The sequence below is a fragment of the Rhinoraja longicauda genome, chromosome 2 (assembly GCF_053455715.1).
Source record: "Rhinoraja longicauda isolate Sanriku21f chromosome 2, sRhiLon1.1, whole genome shotgun sequence".
Taxonomy (NCBI): Eukaryota; Metazoa; Chordata; class Chondrichthyes; order Rajiformes; family Arhynchobatidae; genus Rhinoraja; species Rhinoraja longicauda.
In genome coordinates, this window is record NC_135954.1 from 106,439,000 (window position 1) to 106,456,175 (window position 17,176).

A 17,176-nucleotide genomic window follows, 5' to 3' on the forward strand; every position below is an offset into this window, starting at 1 on the left:
AGGACGTCGCTTTAGGAAGGAGATGGGGAGGAATTTCTTCAGTCAGAGGGTGGCAAATCTGTGGAATTCATTGCCACCAGGTGGCTGTGGAGGCCAAGTCAATGGATACTTTTAAGGCAGAGATAGATAGATTCTTGATCAGTACGGCTGTCAGGGTGTTATGGGGAGACGGCAGGAGAATGGGGTTGAGAGGGAGAGATAGATCAATCATTATTATCATATCATATCATATATATACAGCCGGAAACAGGCCTTTTCGGCCCACCAAGTCCGTGCCGCCCAGCGATCCCTGTACATTAACACAATCCTACACCCACTAGGGACAATTTTTACATTTACCCAGCCAATTAACCTACATACCTGTACGTCTTTGGAGTGTGGGAGGAAACCGAAGATCTCGGAGAAAACCCACGCAGGTCACGGGGAGAACGTACAAACTCCTTACAGTGCAGCACCCGTAGTCAGGATCGAACCTGAGTCTCCGGCGCTGCATTCGCTGTAAAGCAGCAACTCTACCGCTGCGCTACCGTGCCGCCCTTAATTGAATAGCGGAGTAGACTTGATGGGCCAAATGGCCTAATTCTGGTTCCAATCGCTAATGAACATGAAGCTCAACGCCATCCAGGCCAACCAGCCCAAATATTTGGCACACCTTCAACCTCCCATATCATTTCATTTCCTCCACCGTTGTCACACAGTGTATTCTGTGTGTATTGTCTACATTATGCACTGTGCTTACTTTCCCCAGCTTCTCTGGCTGCATCTGCCAAACCAATGATGTCTACCACCAAGAACGATAAGGGTAAAGATGCACATGGGTACTTAATCACCTGCAGTGTCTCCAAGACTTGCACCATCCTGATTTAGAAGGGTATCACTCATCCTTTTCCATTGCTGGATTTATATCCAACCGAAGAACACACAAAGGTTCAAGTAAGGCAGCTCACCACCAGCTGCGGAAAAAGCAATCCATCATACATTAAATAGTGGCTTTACCAGTGATGGACAATTTTTTTAAAATGGGTATTTTTTTTTAAATTGGGAATACTCCAACCCAAACTCTATTTGCTAACTATCAACTCCCAACTAGTTCAGTATGAACCTGAACCAAAGAACAGCGCCTTTGCTACTTTGGGTTTAAATTTGACCTACGGTTGACTTATATTTCCATACAATAGACAATAGACAATAGGTGCAGGAGTAGGCTGTTCGGCCCTTCGAGCCAGCACCGCCATTCAATGTGATCATGGCTGATCACTCTCAATCAGTACCCCGTTCCTGCCTTCTCTCCATACCCCCTGACTCCGCTATCCTTAAGAGCTCTATCTAACTCTCTCTTGAATGCATTCAGAGAATTGGCCTCCACTGCCTTCTGAGGCAGAGAATTCCACAGATTTACAACTCTCTGACTGAAAAAGTTTTTCCTCATCTCCGTTCTAAATGGCCTACCCCTTATTCTTAAACTGTGGCCCCTGGTTCTGGACTCCCCCAACATTGGGAACATGTTTCCTGCCTCTAATGTGTCCAACCCCTTAATAATCTTATATGTTTCGATAAGATCCTCTCTCATCCTTCTAAATTCCAGTGTATTTCATTCCATCATGAAAGTTGTGTATTTCCACATGTGTACCATACATTCTCTTCCTGGGTCTCACTTCTCCTTCCCTCTCTTCCTGCCTTATACACCACCTCTGTTTCTAGCCTCTTGTTCATTCCTGAGTTTAATTACTTCTGTATTGGCGTCTTTGCCTAAACCTCAAACTCTGGATTTTCTTCCCAAAGCTACTTTCTCTCTTTATCTCTCTCTGATAAGGTCATCTTTAAACCCTGGCTCCATGACCGGCAATTTTTTTTTTGTTCATTTGCCCTTACATACTTTGATACTAACTTTGAATTTGATAAAGCTCCAATGAAACACATTAAGACAATTTTGCTACGTCTTATAGAAACATATAAATTTATAAAAGGACTGGACAAGCTAGATGCAGGAAAAATGTTCCCAATGCTGGGCGAGACCAGAACCAGGGGCCAGTCTTAGAATAAAGGGGAGGCCATTTAAAACTGAGGTGAGAAGGAACTTTTTCACCCAGAGTGTTGTGAATTTGTGGAATTCTCTGCCACAGAGGGCAGTGAAGGCCAAATCACTGAATGGATTCAAGAGATAGATAGCGCTCTAGGGGCTAGTGAAATCAAGGGGTATGGGGAGAAGGCAGGCACGGGTTACTGATTGTGGGCGATCAGCCATGATCACAATGAAGGGCCAAATGGCCTCCTCCTGCACCTATTTTCTATGTTTCCATGTATTAGATCCCATGTCAATGGAAGCAGTTGTTCCTGACTTTAATCATGACTCTCGGAATAGAACAAGACAAGTGATAGGAGCAGAGCGAAGATTTAATACAATGGCATTGCAATGAGAGCTCTTGGCTGTGAAGAAGGTCTCAAGTATTTGCTATTTTGTTTTGAAGATAAACGCTGGAGTAACTCAGCGGGACAGGCAGTATCTCAGGAGAGAAGGAATGGGTGATGTTTCGGGGTCGAGACTCTTCTTCAGACTAGTTAGGGAAAAGGGAAATGAGAGATATAGGCGATGATGTAGAGAGATAAAGAACAATGAATGAAAGATGTGCAAAAAAGTAACGATGATAAAGGAAACAGGCCATTGTTAGCTGTTTGTTGGATGAAAACAAGAAGCTGGTGCGACTTGGGTGGGGGAGGGATAGAGAGAGAGGGAAGGAGAGAAAGGTTACCTGAAGCTGTTCCTCCAATTTGCATTTAGCCACACTCTGACAATGGAGGAGACCTAGGACAGAAAGGTCAGTGTGGGAATGGGTAGGAGAATTAAAGTGTTTAGCAACCGGGAGATCAGGTAGGTTCAGGCGGACTGAGCGAAGACATTCAGCGAAAACGATCGCCCATGTCTACGTTTGGTCTCGCCGATGTATAAGAGCCCACACCTCGAACAACGGATACAGTAGACGAGGTTGGCGGAGGTGCAAGTATTTTGTTTTGATTGGAACAGGGAAGGTTAATGAGGGATGTAATATGACTCCTTTGGAATTATGACAAGTTGTGATACATTCCAAAAATGAAAGATCATTTCCTCAGCGACTTTGGTAGTTCAATAACAAAGGAGAACAGAATCAGGATTATCATTACAAGAAGATCAAAAGGGACTTTGGTGCATTTTCTTTTCACACAGGTTATTATACCATGGAATGCATTTTTTTGATGCAGGACAATAGCCTATTTTTTTTTTTAATGAATTGGCTAAGTACTTGAAAAAGGAAGAATATGTATAGGAAATGTGGAAATGGCAAGGAAATTAGGTTAGAGTAGAGAGCTCAATTAAGGAGTTAACAATGGCACACACTGAATGAACTTTCATTCAATAATTTTTTATTCATTTAGAATACGGTAAATGGATTAAAGTAATTACATAATATAAGTACCTTCAGGTTTGCATGAAATTGGATAATTTTCATATCCTGACCAAAACAAATAAATGTTTGTGTCTTCCTGTCTCAAGGTTGACAAATTTGATTTTTTTTCCCCCAAATTTTCTGACTTTGGTGCTCTTCAAGGTCAATATTCATTCTCATGCAAGTATGTTCAAAAGGACAAATGTGCCTTTCTTGCATGTTCACTGGATGTGAGCCGGAAAATGGGTATTGAGAGGGCAGGTAGACACGGAATGGCAGATGCAGTATAATGTGGATAAATGTGAGGTTATCCACTTTGGTGGCAAGAACAGGAAAGCAGACTATTATCTGAATGGTGGCCGATTAGGAGAAGGGGAGATGCAACGAGACCTGGGTGTCGTGGTACACCAGTCATTGAAAGTAGGCATGCAGGTGCAGCAGGCAGTGAAGAAAGCGAATGGTATGTTGGCATTCATAGCGAGGGGATTTGAGTATAGGAGCAGGGAGGTTCTGCTGCAGCTGTACAGGGCATTGGTGAGACCGCACCTGGAGTATTGCGTACAGTTTTGGTCTCCTAATCTGAGGAAAGACATTCTTGCCATAGAGGGAGTACAGAGAAGGTTCACCAGATTGATTCCTGGGATGGCAGGACTTTCATATGAAGAAAGACTGGATAGACTCGGCTTGTACTCGCTGGAATTTAGAAGATTGAGGGGGGATCTTATAGAAACTTACAAAATTCTTAAGGGGTTGGACAGGCTAGATGCAGGAAGATTGTTCCCGATGTTGGGGAAGTCCAGAACAAGGGGTCACAGTTTAAGGATAAGGGGGAAGTCTTTTAGGACCGAGATGAGAAAGTTTTTTTTCACACAGAGAGTGGTGAATCTGTGGAATTCTCTGCCACAGAAGGTCGTTGAGGCCACTTCATTGGCTATATTTAAGAGGGAGTTAGATGTGGCCCTTGTGGCTAAAGGGATCAGGGGGTATGGAGAGAAGGCAGGTACGGGATACTGAGTTGGATGATCAGCCATGATCATATTGAATGGCGGTGCAGGCTCGAAGGGTAGAATGGCCTACTCCTGCACCTATTTTCTATGTTTCTATGCTGTAGTAACTCAGCGGGACAGGCAGCATCTCTGGACAGAGAGAGGGTAGATCAGGGGGATGAAGCACACAGAGCTGAGGTGACCCCTGTCCTGATGTTAACAAGGAAGAGTGTTGTTGCCACCCTGCTGTGGAGGAAGTCAAGATTCCAGTTGCACAGGTCATAAGGTCATAGGAGTGACAGGAGTAGAATTAGGCCATTCGGCCCATCAAGTCCACTTCACTTCAATCATGGGTGGTCTATCTCTCCCTCCTAAACCCATTCTCCTGCCTTCTCCCCATAACCTCTGGCACTCACACTAATCATGAATCTATTTATCTCTGCCTTAAAAAATATCCTCAGACTTGGCCTCCACAGCCCTCTGTGGCAAAGAATACCACAGATTCACCCCCCTCTGACTGAAGAAATTCCTCCTCATCTGCTTCCTAAAAGAACGTCCTTTAATTCTGAGGCTATGACCTCTAGTCCTGGACTCTCCCACTAGTGGAAACATCCTCTCCGCATCCACAGGGAAGAGCAAAGACCAGTTCCCCAAGTTTAATGATGAGTTTGGAACTGATGAGGGTTTCTGAACGGCCAGCTTGCAGTCAAAAGTGCATTCACTTCTAGGTTTAGAGTTGAAGAATATTGGTATGAAACCAGATTCATCTCCTTCCTACCCCTTCTTGGGTCCTGCCTTTATCGTTGTTTGCAAAGCTACTACTCGTAAGAGTACTTCTGTCCACCTCATGTCCTGACCCTATTCCTTACTAGAATGTTGACAGTCTCTCAAGTTCATGGCCATCATGCTTAGATTATTTCTGTTTTATAATGCCCTGCTGTTTCTCAATGCAAGACCTTCTGAAGCTGGAAATGATTTTCATAATTATGCTTCTCTTGCAAAATACAATGTTTGTGCAGATGTTTGTGCTGTTCTAAGGAATGTGTCGCATGGGAGCCGAAAACAAAAAATATCCTGTTTTCTGAATGTTATTGAAGCAAATGTTATTGGATTATGTTTCTGAAAGCACATTTGTCAACGTTAGCGCAATAGCTTCTCATGAGGACCGCTACTTCAATACATGTCCACACTTCATCTCGCAGTAATGTTCTCAGCAATGCTTAAGGCTGACGTTCCATTTTGTGATTCCCATAAGTTCGCTCTTTTACAGCAACAAGCTTGGAAATAGTCACCCACTCAGTCGGCTTAGAATAGCGATGAAGCACATAAAGTGCAGGAAGGAACTGCAGATGCTGGCTTAATCCGAAGACAGGCGCAAAAATGCTGGAGTAACTCAGCGGGTCAGACAGCGTCTCTGGAGAAAAGGAACTGAAGAAAAGACCCTTTCCCCAGAAGACGGGTCTTGACCCGAAACGTCACCTATTGCTTTTTTCCAGAGATGTTTAGAAGAATAAGGTGGGGGGGGGGGGGGGAGGCGGGGACCTCTTTGAAACGTACAGAATAGTGAAAGACTTGGATAGAGCAGATAGTAGTATAAGAAAATAACTGCAGATGCTGGTACAAATCGAAGGTATTTATTCACAAAATGCTGGAGTAACTCAGCAGGTCAGGCAGCATCTCGGGAGAGAAGGAATGGGTGACGTTTCGGGTCGAGACCCTTCTTCAGTCTGATGTTTCCACTAGTGGGAGAGTCTAGGAGGTATGACTAGAGGTCATAGCCTCAGAATTAAAGGACGTTCTTTTAGGAAGGAGATGAGACATTTCTTTAGTCAGAGGGTGGTGAATCTGTGGAATTCTTTGCCACTGAAGGCTGTGGAGGCCAGGTCAGTGGATATTTTTAAGGCAGAGGTAGATAGATCCTTGATTAGTACAGGTGTCAGAGGTTATGCGGCGAAGGCAGGAGAATGAGGTTAGGAGGTAGAGATAGATCAGCCATGATTGAATGGTGGAGTAGACTTGATGGGCCGAATGGCCTACTTTTATTCCAAATCCTTATGACGTTATGAGATTCAAGATTCAAGATTCAAGATAGCTTTATTTGTCATCCAATATTGGACGAAATTCAGTAACCCATAGCCCAACAATAAAAGCATTAAATAGGCATTAAAATTACACAACCCCAAAAACACACAAAAAAAGAAACATCCATCAAAGAAACATCCATCACAGTGAGTCTCCTCCTCCAGTCCTCTCTCTCCTCACTGTGATGGAAGGCCACAATGTCTTTCCCATCTCCTGCTGTCCTCTCCCACAGTCAGGTTGTTGTGGTTGCAGGCCGCGCCGGACGGTCCGCAGCGGCCCGAGCCTAAGGCGAGTCGCAGCCGATCCCGCAGCCTCCGAAGACGGCCGGCTCCGCTGATGATAAGTCCGATCCGGGGCGGGCGAACACGCTGCTGCTGTTGCTGCACGTCGGGGCGGTCGTGGCTCCCGACATTGTAGCCCCCGCCCAGCAGAGAAATATCCCGCGGCCTATCTTAGGCCGCGCCGGACGGTGAAATGTCCGCGACCCAAGCCCCGCGATCCGGGGCGAGCAAACGCGCTGCCGCTGCCGGAGCTCCCGATGTCGGCATCCACGCGGCCCGAGCCTAAGGCGAGTCGCAGCCGCTCCCGCAGCCTCCGAGGACGGCCGGCTCCGCTGATGGTGAGTCCGGTCCGCGGGCTCTGCGAACCGGAGCCCTGGAAGGCGCCAGCTCCAGGAGTTGGGCCGATGGTAGGCCGCAGCAGGAACGGAGACAACACCCAGAAAACAAAGGTCGGGTCTCCGTTCGGAAGGGACACATATTTACAATTTTACAGTTCCCCCCCCTCCCCCCCCACATACACACATAGTACACAAACACAAAAACACCACATCACAACTACAATTAAGACAAAAAAACAACAAAAACACAAAGACAAATGGACCGCAGGTGAGCCGCAGCTGCTATGGCAGCGCCGCCATTTTCCCTCATGCTGTCTGACCCGCTGAGTTACTCCACTTTTGTGACGATGAAGTACATACATATATATTATAGGCGAAGGGGATAATTACATGTTAAATGCCAGGATATTATTACATAAGATCTTTCATTTATTTCCAGGAAAGGAAAAATATATACAGTGCCCTCCGTAGCGTTTGGGACAAAGACCCATCATTTATTTATTTGCCTCTGTACACCACAATTTGAGATTTGTAATAGAAAAAAATCACATGTGGTTAAAGTGCACATTGTCAGATTTTATTAAAGGCCACTTTTATACATTTTGGTTTCACCATGTAGAAATCACAACAGTGTTTATACATAGTCCCTCCCCGTTTCAGGGCACCATAATGTTTGGGACACAGCAATGTCATGTAAATGAAAGTAGTCATGTTTAGTATTTTGTTGCATATGCTTTGCATGCAATGACTGCTTGAAGTCTGCGATTCATGGACATCACCAGTTGCTGGGTGTCTTCTCTGGTGATGCTCTGCCAGGCCTGTATTGCAGCCATCTTTAGCTTATGCTTGTTTTGGGGGCTAGTCCCCTTCAGTTTTCTCTTCAGCATATAAAAGGCATGCTCAATTGGGTTCAGATCGGGTGATTGACTTGGCCACTCAAGAATTGACCATTTTTTAGCTTTGAAAAACTCCTTTGTTGCTTTAGCAGTATGTTTGGGATCATTGTCTTGCTGTAGAATGAACCGCCGGCCAATGAGTTTTGAAGCATTTGTTTGAACTTGAGCAGATAGGATGTGTCTGTACACTTCAGAAATCATTATGCTACTGCCATCAGTAGTTGTATCATCAATGAAGATAAGTGAGCCAGTACCTTCAGCAGCCATACATGCCCAGGCCATAACACCCCCACCACCGTGTTTCACAGATGAGGTAGTATGCTTTGGATCTTGGGCAGTTCCTTCTCTCCTCCATACTTTGCTCTTGTCATCACTCTGATAAGTTAATCTTCGTCTCGTCTGTCCACAAGACCTTTTTCCAGAACTGTGGTTGCTCTTTTAAGTACTTCTTGGCAAACTGTAACCTGGCCATCCTATTTTTGCGGCTGACCAGTGGTTTGCATCTTGCAGTGTAGCCTCTGTATTTCTGTTCATGAAGTCTTCTGCAGACAGTGGTCATTGACAAATCCACACCTGACTCCTGAAGAGTGTTTCTGATCTGTCGGACAGGTGTTTGGGGATTTTTCTTTATTATAGAGAGAATTCTTCTGGTAGCGCAGCGGTAGAGTTGCTGCTTTACAGCGAATGCAGCGCTGGAGACTCAGGTTCGATCCTGACTACGGGTGCTGCACTGTAAGGAGTTTGTACGTTCTCCCCGTGACCTGCGTGGGTTTTCTCCGAGATCTTCGGTTTCCTCCCACACTCCAAAGACGTACAGGTATGTAGGTTAATTGGCTGGGTAAATGTAAAAAAAAAATAAAAATTAAAAAAATTAAAAAAATTGTCCCTAGTGGGTGTAGGATAGTGTTAATGTACGGGGATCATTGGGCGGCACGGACTTGGAGGGCCGAAAAGGCCTGTTTCCGGCTGTATATATATGATATGATATGATATCAGCTGTGGAGGTCTTCCTTGGCTTGCCAGTCCCTTTGTGATTAGTAAACTCACCAGTGCTCTCTTTTTTTCTTAACAATATTCCAAACAGTTGATTTTGGTAAGCCTAAAGTTTGGCTGATGTCTCCACAGTTTTGTTCTTGTTTCTCAGTCTCATAATGGCTTCTTTGACTTTCATTGGCACAACTTTAGTCCTCATGTTGATAAACAGCAATAAAAGTTTCCAACGGTGATGGAAAGACTGGAGGAAAGACTAGGTGCTTAGAGCTCTCTTATACCTGCATTAAGGAGGCAATTAAACACACCAGAGCAATTACAAACCCCTGTGAAGCCATGTGTCCCAAACATTATGGTGCCCTGAAATGGGGGGACTATGTATAAACACTGCTGTAATTTCTACATGGTGAAACTAAAATGTATAAAAATGGCCTTTAATAAAGTCTGACAATGTGAACTTTAACCACATGTGAGTTTTTCCATTACAAATCTCAAATTGTGGAGTTCAGAGGCAAATAAATAAATGATGGGTCTTTGTCCCAAACATTATGGAGGACACTGTACCAGATCTTACACCAGATTCAACAGTTTGACATGAAATACTGTTAAGGAAATTGAAATTCCTTTCCTTTTATTGTAATGTGCTAAGATCAGAAATTGGAAAAGCAGATCTGACAATTCAAACCACGTAGCACTGTCTGGAAGCACTGTGACCTTTTGACTCGGTGCATGTTTGTACTCCCCGATCTTCGCTCATCAAGGTGAGTAGGAACAGCTAGCCGTGAAGGAAAATAACTGCAGATGCTGGCTCAAATCCAAGGTGGACCCAAAATGCTGGAGTCAGGAAGCATCTCAGGAGAGAAGCAATGGGAGACGCCTCGGGTCGAGACCCTTCCCCAGACCCATCAGTGGTAGCGAGTCTGGGTCAAAATGTGGTTGTAGAGTTGGAGGGCAGGAGGAATCAAAGAGGGGGAGAGGTGAGAGAGCCTGTCGCTAAACTCTCGTCGAAGAGAGGAGGAGAACCTCTTCAAAGTGGACATACCTTGAGGAGAAATCGCAGTGGAGCGGAAAGATGTGTAGGAAAATAACTGCAGATGCTGGTAGACACAAAATGCTGGAGTAACTCAGCGGGTCAGGCAGCATCTCAGGAGAGAAGGAATGGGCGACGCCTCTGGTCGAGACCCTCCCCCCCTACGGGAACAGCTAGCCAGTCCGTCTACAATTGTAAAAGACCACACCATGAAATCCTCTCATTATATATTTTTTTATGATTCTACTTTAGCCTGCCACTGGCCCCTACGCTCAAAGTGGTCGGCACTCTGTGTCGGTGGAAGTGCAACTTCAGCGGCAGAGACAGGAAGAAAGGGAGAGTTTCCAGCAGGCTCAACGCCAATACAGCTCATTGCCAAGGTAAGGCCACCAACGTGAGGTGTTTTCTCAAAGCCAGAGACCGTTTGAGTTTATACCCGAGGCCACACAAATTGGCAGGCGAAACGTGCAGGGAGGAACTGCAGATGCTGGTTTAAACCTGAAGACTAACACAATAAGCTGGAGAAACTCAGCGGGACAGGCAGCATCTCTGGAGAAAAGGAATGGGTGAAGTTTCGGGTCGAGACCCTTCTTCAGACTGAGTCTGTGGAAAGGGAAATGACGATGTAGAGAGATATAGAACAAATGAATAAAAGATATGCAAAAATGTAACGATGATACAGGAAACAGGTCACTGTTAGCTGTTTGTGAGGTGAGAACGAATACAGACATATTTTTCCTTCATTTGTTCCATATCTCTTATATCACAGTCAAAATCTCTCATTTCCCTTTCAGACTCTCAGTCTGAAGGAGGGTCACCCATTCCTTTTCTCCAGAGTTGCTGTCTGACCCGCTGAGTTACTCCAGCTTTTTGTGTCTATCAAATGTCATTGGCAGACAGGCCTACATAGTTTGGTTTAGATTCGAGATACAGCGCGGAAACAGGCCCTTCGGCCCACCAAGTGTGCGCCGACCAGCGATCCCCGCACATTAACACTATCTTACATCAGGGACAATTTACATTTTTTTATACCAAGCCAATTAACCTACAAAACTGTACGGCTTTGGTGTGTGGGAGGAAACCGAAGATCCCGGGCAAAATCCACGCAGGTCACGGGGAAAACGTAAAACTCTGTGCTGACAACACCCGTAGTTAGGATCGAACCCGGGTCTCTGGAGCTGTAAGGCAGCAACTCTACCGCTGCGCCACCGTGTCGCATTATACAATATATATAATCTTTTGAATAATGAATATAAAATGCAGAACAAATTGCAGAACAATTTGGGTAGAATGGTCTGTAAATGTGCAGTGGTTGGTAAAAGTAAAATTGTAATTCTCGTGAGGGGGAAATTAGAGTTTACTCGCTACAGGTCGATGCTTTGGTTTAATTGTTTTGCCAAAACTACAACTCAATTTAGTCAATCTTTTTAACAAAATGGATCAATTATGTTGCTGCCTTTTCCTTGAATGGTAACATGGGGAAAAACATTAGCGGGAGAGGACAATGCATGGGAATAAGGAGGCGGTTGTACTTTGGAGTATCTATATTAACCCAAAAATGCACAAAAGGATTGGAAAGGGCTGGGGGATGAAAAGCCAGCTATTCAGGACTTGCAGCCATATGTGTGTTGTCAGGCTGCTTTGTTGGCAGTGGTCTATGCAATGTTGACAATTCATCTATTTCAGTTTAAACAACTTCCAGTTGTTTTAACGGGTCAGACGGGTTATTGGGAAGCTATTTGGAACATTCTGTTAGAAACAAAATGCAGAATAATAATAAACTAAACCAAAGTGGGTTTATACGGGAGGTCATTTAACAAGGAAGTTGTACAGTGAAGCCCACTTACTGCGAACTCAAATATTTTGACAGTTTAATTAAAAGAAAAGCCCCTGTATTTATTGCAAACATGTATTACTTGAAAAAACTTGCAATTGTTTCATCACGCTTATTTCATTGTTGAATGTATATGCCTCCTGTCATGTAATCTCTGAGCCTGTGAATTGGCCTGAAGCATTGTTGATGCAATGATAAACCACTTTAAGTTTTATCAGTCTGGGTTTAATTTAAACCAAGACCCAGAAGAAGAATGATTTTGCCGCACCCTTATTTCAAATCTATATTGCTTTTAGCCACTTGTAGTCTCCTCAGCAGACCTTCTACCCATCCGCTAATAGATTGGACAGGCTAGATGCAGGAAGATTGTTCCCGATGTTGGGGAAGTCCAGAACAAGGGGTCACAGTTTAAGGATAAGGGGGAAGTCTTTTAGGACCGAGATGAGAAAGTTTTTTTTCACACAGAGAGTGGTGAGTCTGTGGAATTCTCTGCCACAGAAGGTAGTTGAGGCCAGTTCATTGCTATATTTAAGAGGGAGTTAGATGTGGCCCTTGTGGCTAAAGGGATCAGGGGGTATGGAGAGAAGGCAGGTACGGGATACTGAGTTGGATGATCAGCCATGATCATATTGAATGGCGGTGCGTACAGGCTCGAAGGGCCGAATGGCCTACTCCTGCACCTATTTTCTATGTTTCTATAGGGGAGCAACTTATCTGATCTTGAATTTCTACAGAGGATGCCATTGATCATAAGACCGTAAGAGGTAGGAGTAGAATTAGGCCATTCGCCCCATCAAGTCTACTCCACCATTCAATCATGGCTGATCTATCTCTCCCTCCTAACCCAATTCCCCTGCCTTCTCCCCTAACCTCTGACGCCCGTACAAATCAAGAATCTATCTACCTCCGCCTTCGATATATCCACTGACGTGGCCCCCACAGCCTTCTGTGGCAAAGAATTCCACCCTCTGACTAAAGGAATTCCTCCTCCTTCCTAAAAGAACGTCCTTTAATTCTGAGGCTGCGGCCTCTGGTCCTAGACTCCCCCACTGGTGGAAACATCCTCTCCACATCCACGATAGTGGCTGGCACGGTGCAGCTTCCGAGAGATGGGAATTCTGCTGAGCATTACCTCCTGGCTGGGAGGCAGAAATCAGGATAATTGAGAGTGCATTTATATCTCAGTGTAGTTTGACATCCTGTGATCCCAGCCGCTGCCAGAAGTGCCAGCAAATAGACAAAAGACAATAGGTGCAGGAGCAGGCCATTCTACATTTAATCCACATTAAACTGCATCTGCCATACATCCGCCCACTCACACAACCTGTCCAAGTCACCCTGCAACCTCATAGCATCTTCCTCACAGTTCACACTACCACCCAGCTTTGTATCATCTGCAAATTTGCTAATGGTACTTTTAATCCCTTCATCCAAGTCATTAATGTATATTGTAAATAGCTGCGGTCCCAACACCGAGCCTTGCGGTACCCCACTAGTCACTGCCTGCCATTCTGAAAGTGACCCATTTATCCCCACTCTTTGCTTTCTGTCTGAAATCAAGGATACACGTGGGAATATGAATGATTTTAATGTTGCTTGACGACATCCCGTTTGACGTCCCGTTTGGCATTTAGCACCCTTCCCTCCAACGGTGAGACGCCCTCATCTTTGGACACCCTGTGCGTAGGGGAGAGGGCAGGGCCGAAGATGTCCTGGTTGGGTTGCTCCTGGGCCTGGCCAAGCTGGCCATCCGCGACTCACGGTGCCAGGCGGAAGAGGGCTCTGCCCGAGCCGACTGCCTGCCCCTTTTCCGGGGTTACGTCCGCGCCCGGGTGGTGTTGGAGAGGGACCGCGCGCTGTCCACGGGCACCCTGGGGGGTTTACGGGACCGCTGGGCACCGCGGGGGATTGGATGTATCCTGGATGGGGATTGTAATATAATTGTATAATAGTTTCAATTGGTATATTTGTTTGTATAGTATTCTGGTGGTGGGTTCTGTTTTTTTTTTTTGTATTGTATATATTATTTTAATATTTGAACAAATATTTTTGATTTAAATAAATTTAAAAAAATATATATATATATATTTTTTTTTTAAACGGGCGAGACGCTGGACACAACAAACTGGAGTAACTGAGCGGGCCAGACAGGCAGCATCTCTGGAGAGAGAGGAATGGGTGACGTTTCGGGTCGAGGCCCTTCACGCCACCCGTACCTTCTCTCCAGAGAAGCTGCCTGTTCCCGCTGAGTTACTCAGCTTTTTTTTTTCCCTGCCTGTCCTTCTGTGAGAAGCTAACTGGGGTTTTCCACTCTCGTGTCTCCGCAGGCAAGGCAAAAAGAACTCCGGTTCCATGAGTCAGGAGGCTTGGGATAAAGGCTACACCCCCGGCGAGGGGTTTCAGAGCGCAAAGGACAATCCCAGATATTCCAGTTACCAGGGCTCCCGGAACGGCTACCTAGGACACGGAGTCAATGCCCGGGTTTTGATGGAGACCCAGGAACTGCTGAGACAAGAGGAGCAGAGGCAGAAGGATCAGTCGGTCGTCAACAAGCCCGGGGAAGGGCATAATAATTACGACTCTTACAAGGCCGATCCGGCCTACAGCCTCCCAAAAGGCCCGTACAGGCAGGACGTTCCCCCCTCCCCATCTCAGGTGGCCAGGCTGTCCAGGTTACAGATGCAGGACAAAGGTCGACCCTTCTACCCCTGACCCACCCCAGCGTACGAACCTCGACATGCAAGGCAATAAGTCACTTTTTTTTTAAAAGTCACTTTCCTCTGAGTGTCAAAGGAGAAGCACTTCCAATTCTCCAGCGGGTTTTTTGCAGCATTTTTCTACTCCAGTGCCTTCAGTAAAATTTTGAGAAAGGGACTCACTGGCCACAATCTGCCTCCTTCTGTCTGTCTGTCTCAGCCGTCAGCGAATAACACAGAGAGACTTTCCTCAGAGTTTGACAATCAGGTGGGAGCTGAAGAGGTCGGTGTCATGAGGATCTAACCACGTGATTCTTCACCAGACACCATGTCTCGTTTTCAGCAACCTAAGGCTGGTGGGACCTATTCTGCTACCTTCACTTTGCTCTTGTATGAAACTATAATACGAGGGACGATGGTTATCCATTTTCTCAAAATGTGTACAACTCAGCGTAAATTGTTGCATTCAGGAATATGACGCTAGTCCCACGAGGACAATTTTAAATGTGAAATTCATTTAACCATCAACTAGGAAATTTCTGTGTCCTCATTTTGAATATTCCTCTATTAGAGAATAAGTTGTTTGAGTTTTTGGATGCAATCTGTCACACTTCATGAAAAAACAATTAAATCACAAAGTGTGCTTTTTGGTTATGCAATTCTTCAAACTCTGACTGAGAAGGCCCCATGGAAATGGCGGAGCTTGATAGAGTATACACCCTACCACGCCGCTTTTTATTGTAATCCATCTCGGTCATTGATGGGAGAATGGAATCACTGCCAATCTTGTGATTCTTTCACGTGTTCAGTTCAGTTTACAGCCTGTAACCTACGCAGAGGGAGTGTTAGTCCAAATTCGAAAGTCTTGCCTTGTTGTATGAAGGTCCTGGCCACAGCAAGCCTCTCTGGGCAACAGAGCAGAGCAATGCATCTCCATAACAGGCCATTGGGAAACGCGGGGCAAAATAAAGAAGGGAAACTTCATGCGCGTCTGCAAAACTGACAAATCTGTTAGGTCAGATGTAAATGCTTCCAGTTCTTGTTATAGCTTTGTGTTGTACCAGATGTGAGTGGCTGTAATAGTAAACAATGATGTCTGTGCAAGTTCAAGATTTAAAAAAAGGAAGAAACAATTGTTTTATATATGAAAGAACACACAAATAACTGATTAATGTTTTATTATCGCTTTTTTTTTTACTGTGATACCCTAGTGTACATTTGGGAATTTGGAAAGCTTTCTTTTAAATGATTTCTTAAGTGCTTATTTGGAATATGGAGGTTGGAACAATTAAGTGCCTGCAGTTCCAGATGTGAGAGAGAATGAATTGACATTAATTCTCACGCATTGACTGCTTAGGGCAGTGTGTGAAACCTGGAAGCCCTTGCCTATTTCTTTTCAGGACTCTTTTTATTTCTGTTGAGCTGTTTTCAAAGTGCGGGAGACCTCTCTGTAATTACCGGCATCCTGTTTGCTTGTTTGTTGGCTTTATTTCAAATTTACTACAATGTTTTAAGCAAAATGTAAGCACAGTGCAATCGGTTTTTAATGGCTCTTTTACACAGTGTATATACCAATGTAAGACAGCTTTCTTGTACATATCACTTAAGAATAAAAAGGCTGTGGTCACCCTGTTTGCAATACACTCTGTGCTAGTGTTTGCTCATTTCCCATGTCTGCAAAGGAGGCTTTTTCACAAGTGACAAGGTTCATATTAGCGGGGAAAGTGATTGAATCACGTCAACGGTAAAATAGTTTGCATTGCGACGGCAATCGAAACGCAGAACAAAAGGTGGAGATGCTGGAGATCTGAATAAAATGCTGAAAACATTGGGACTACTCAGCAGGTTAGGCAGCATCTGTGAAGCGTGAAACAGAATTTCATGGAATATGGACCTAATGCAAGATATGGCAGCGAATTGTGGACGCAGCCCAGACCATCACAAAGACCAACCTCCCTTCATATTGACTCCATTTATACCTCACGCTGCCTCGGCAAGGCCAGCAGCATAATCAAGGATGAGCCGCACCCCGGCCACTCCCTCTTCTCCCCTCTCCCATCGGGCAAAATGTCTAGAAGTGTGAAAACACACCCCCAGATTCAGCTGGGTTTCTCACCAGCTGTTATCAGGCAACTGAATCATCCCACCACAACCAGAGAGCAGCCCTGAACTACTATCTACCTCTTTGGTGACCCTCGGACTAGTCTTGATCAAACATTGCTTGCTTTACCTTGCATTAAACAGTATTCCCTTATCATGTATCTATCTATACGCATTGTAAATGGCTCTATTGCAATCGTGTATTACCTTTCCGCTGACTGGATGGCACGCAATAAAAGCTTTTCACTTTACCCCACTGTACACGTGGCAATAAACTAAACTGAACTGAAACTGAAAGGTGTATTTATTCACAAAATGCTGGAGTAACTCAGCAGGTCAGGCAGCATCTCGGGAGAGAAGGAATGGGTGACGTTTCGGGTCGAGACCCTTCTTCAGACTGATGTCAGGGGGGCGGGACAAAGGAAGGATATAGGTGGAGACAGGAAGATAGAGGGAGATCTGGGAAGGAGGAGGGGAAGGGAGGGACAGAGGAACTATCTAAAGTTGGAGAAGTCAATGTT

At 45.0% G+C, this 17,176-nt stretch overlaps 1 protein-coding gene across 7 annotated transcripts in view; it reads left to right on the top strand.

Moving 5' to 3' along the window:
• The window catches only part of pard3aa (par-3 family cell polarity regulator alpha, a), a 946,605-nt gene extending 930,407 nt beyond the window's left edge, over positions 1-16,198 (top strand). For all 7 annotated transcript variants that reach the window (XM_078425377.1, XM_078425422.1, XM_078425385.1 and 4 more), the window contains 2 exons: positions 10,278-10,405; positions 14,187-16,198. In XM_078425377.1, coding sequence (XP_078281503.1) covers positions 10,278-10,405; positions 14,187-14,571 — 513 coding nt within the window. In that variant the 3' untranslated portion in view covers positions 14,572-16,198. The remainder of the gene's footprint in view (positions 1-10,277; positions 10,406-14,186) is intronic.
• The last annotated feature ends 978 nt before the right edge of the window (positions 16,199-17,176 follow it).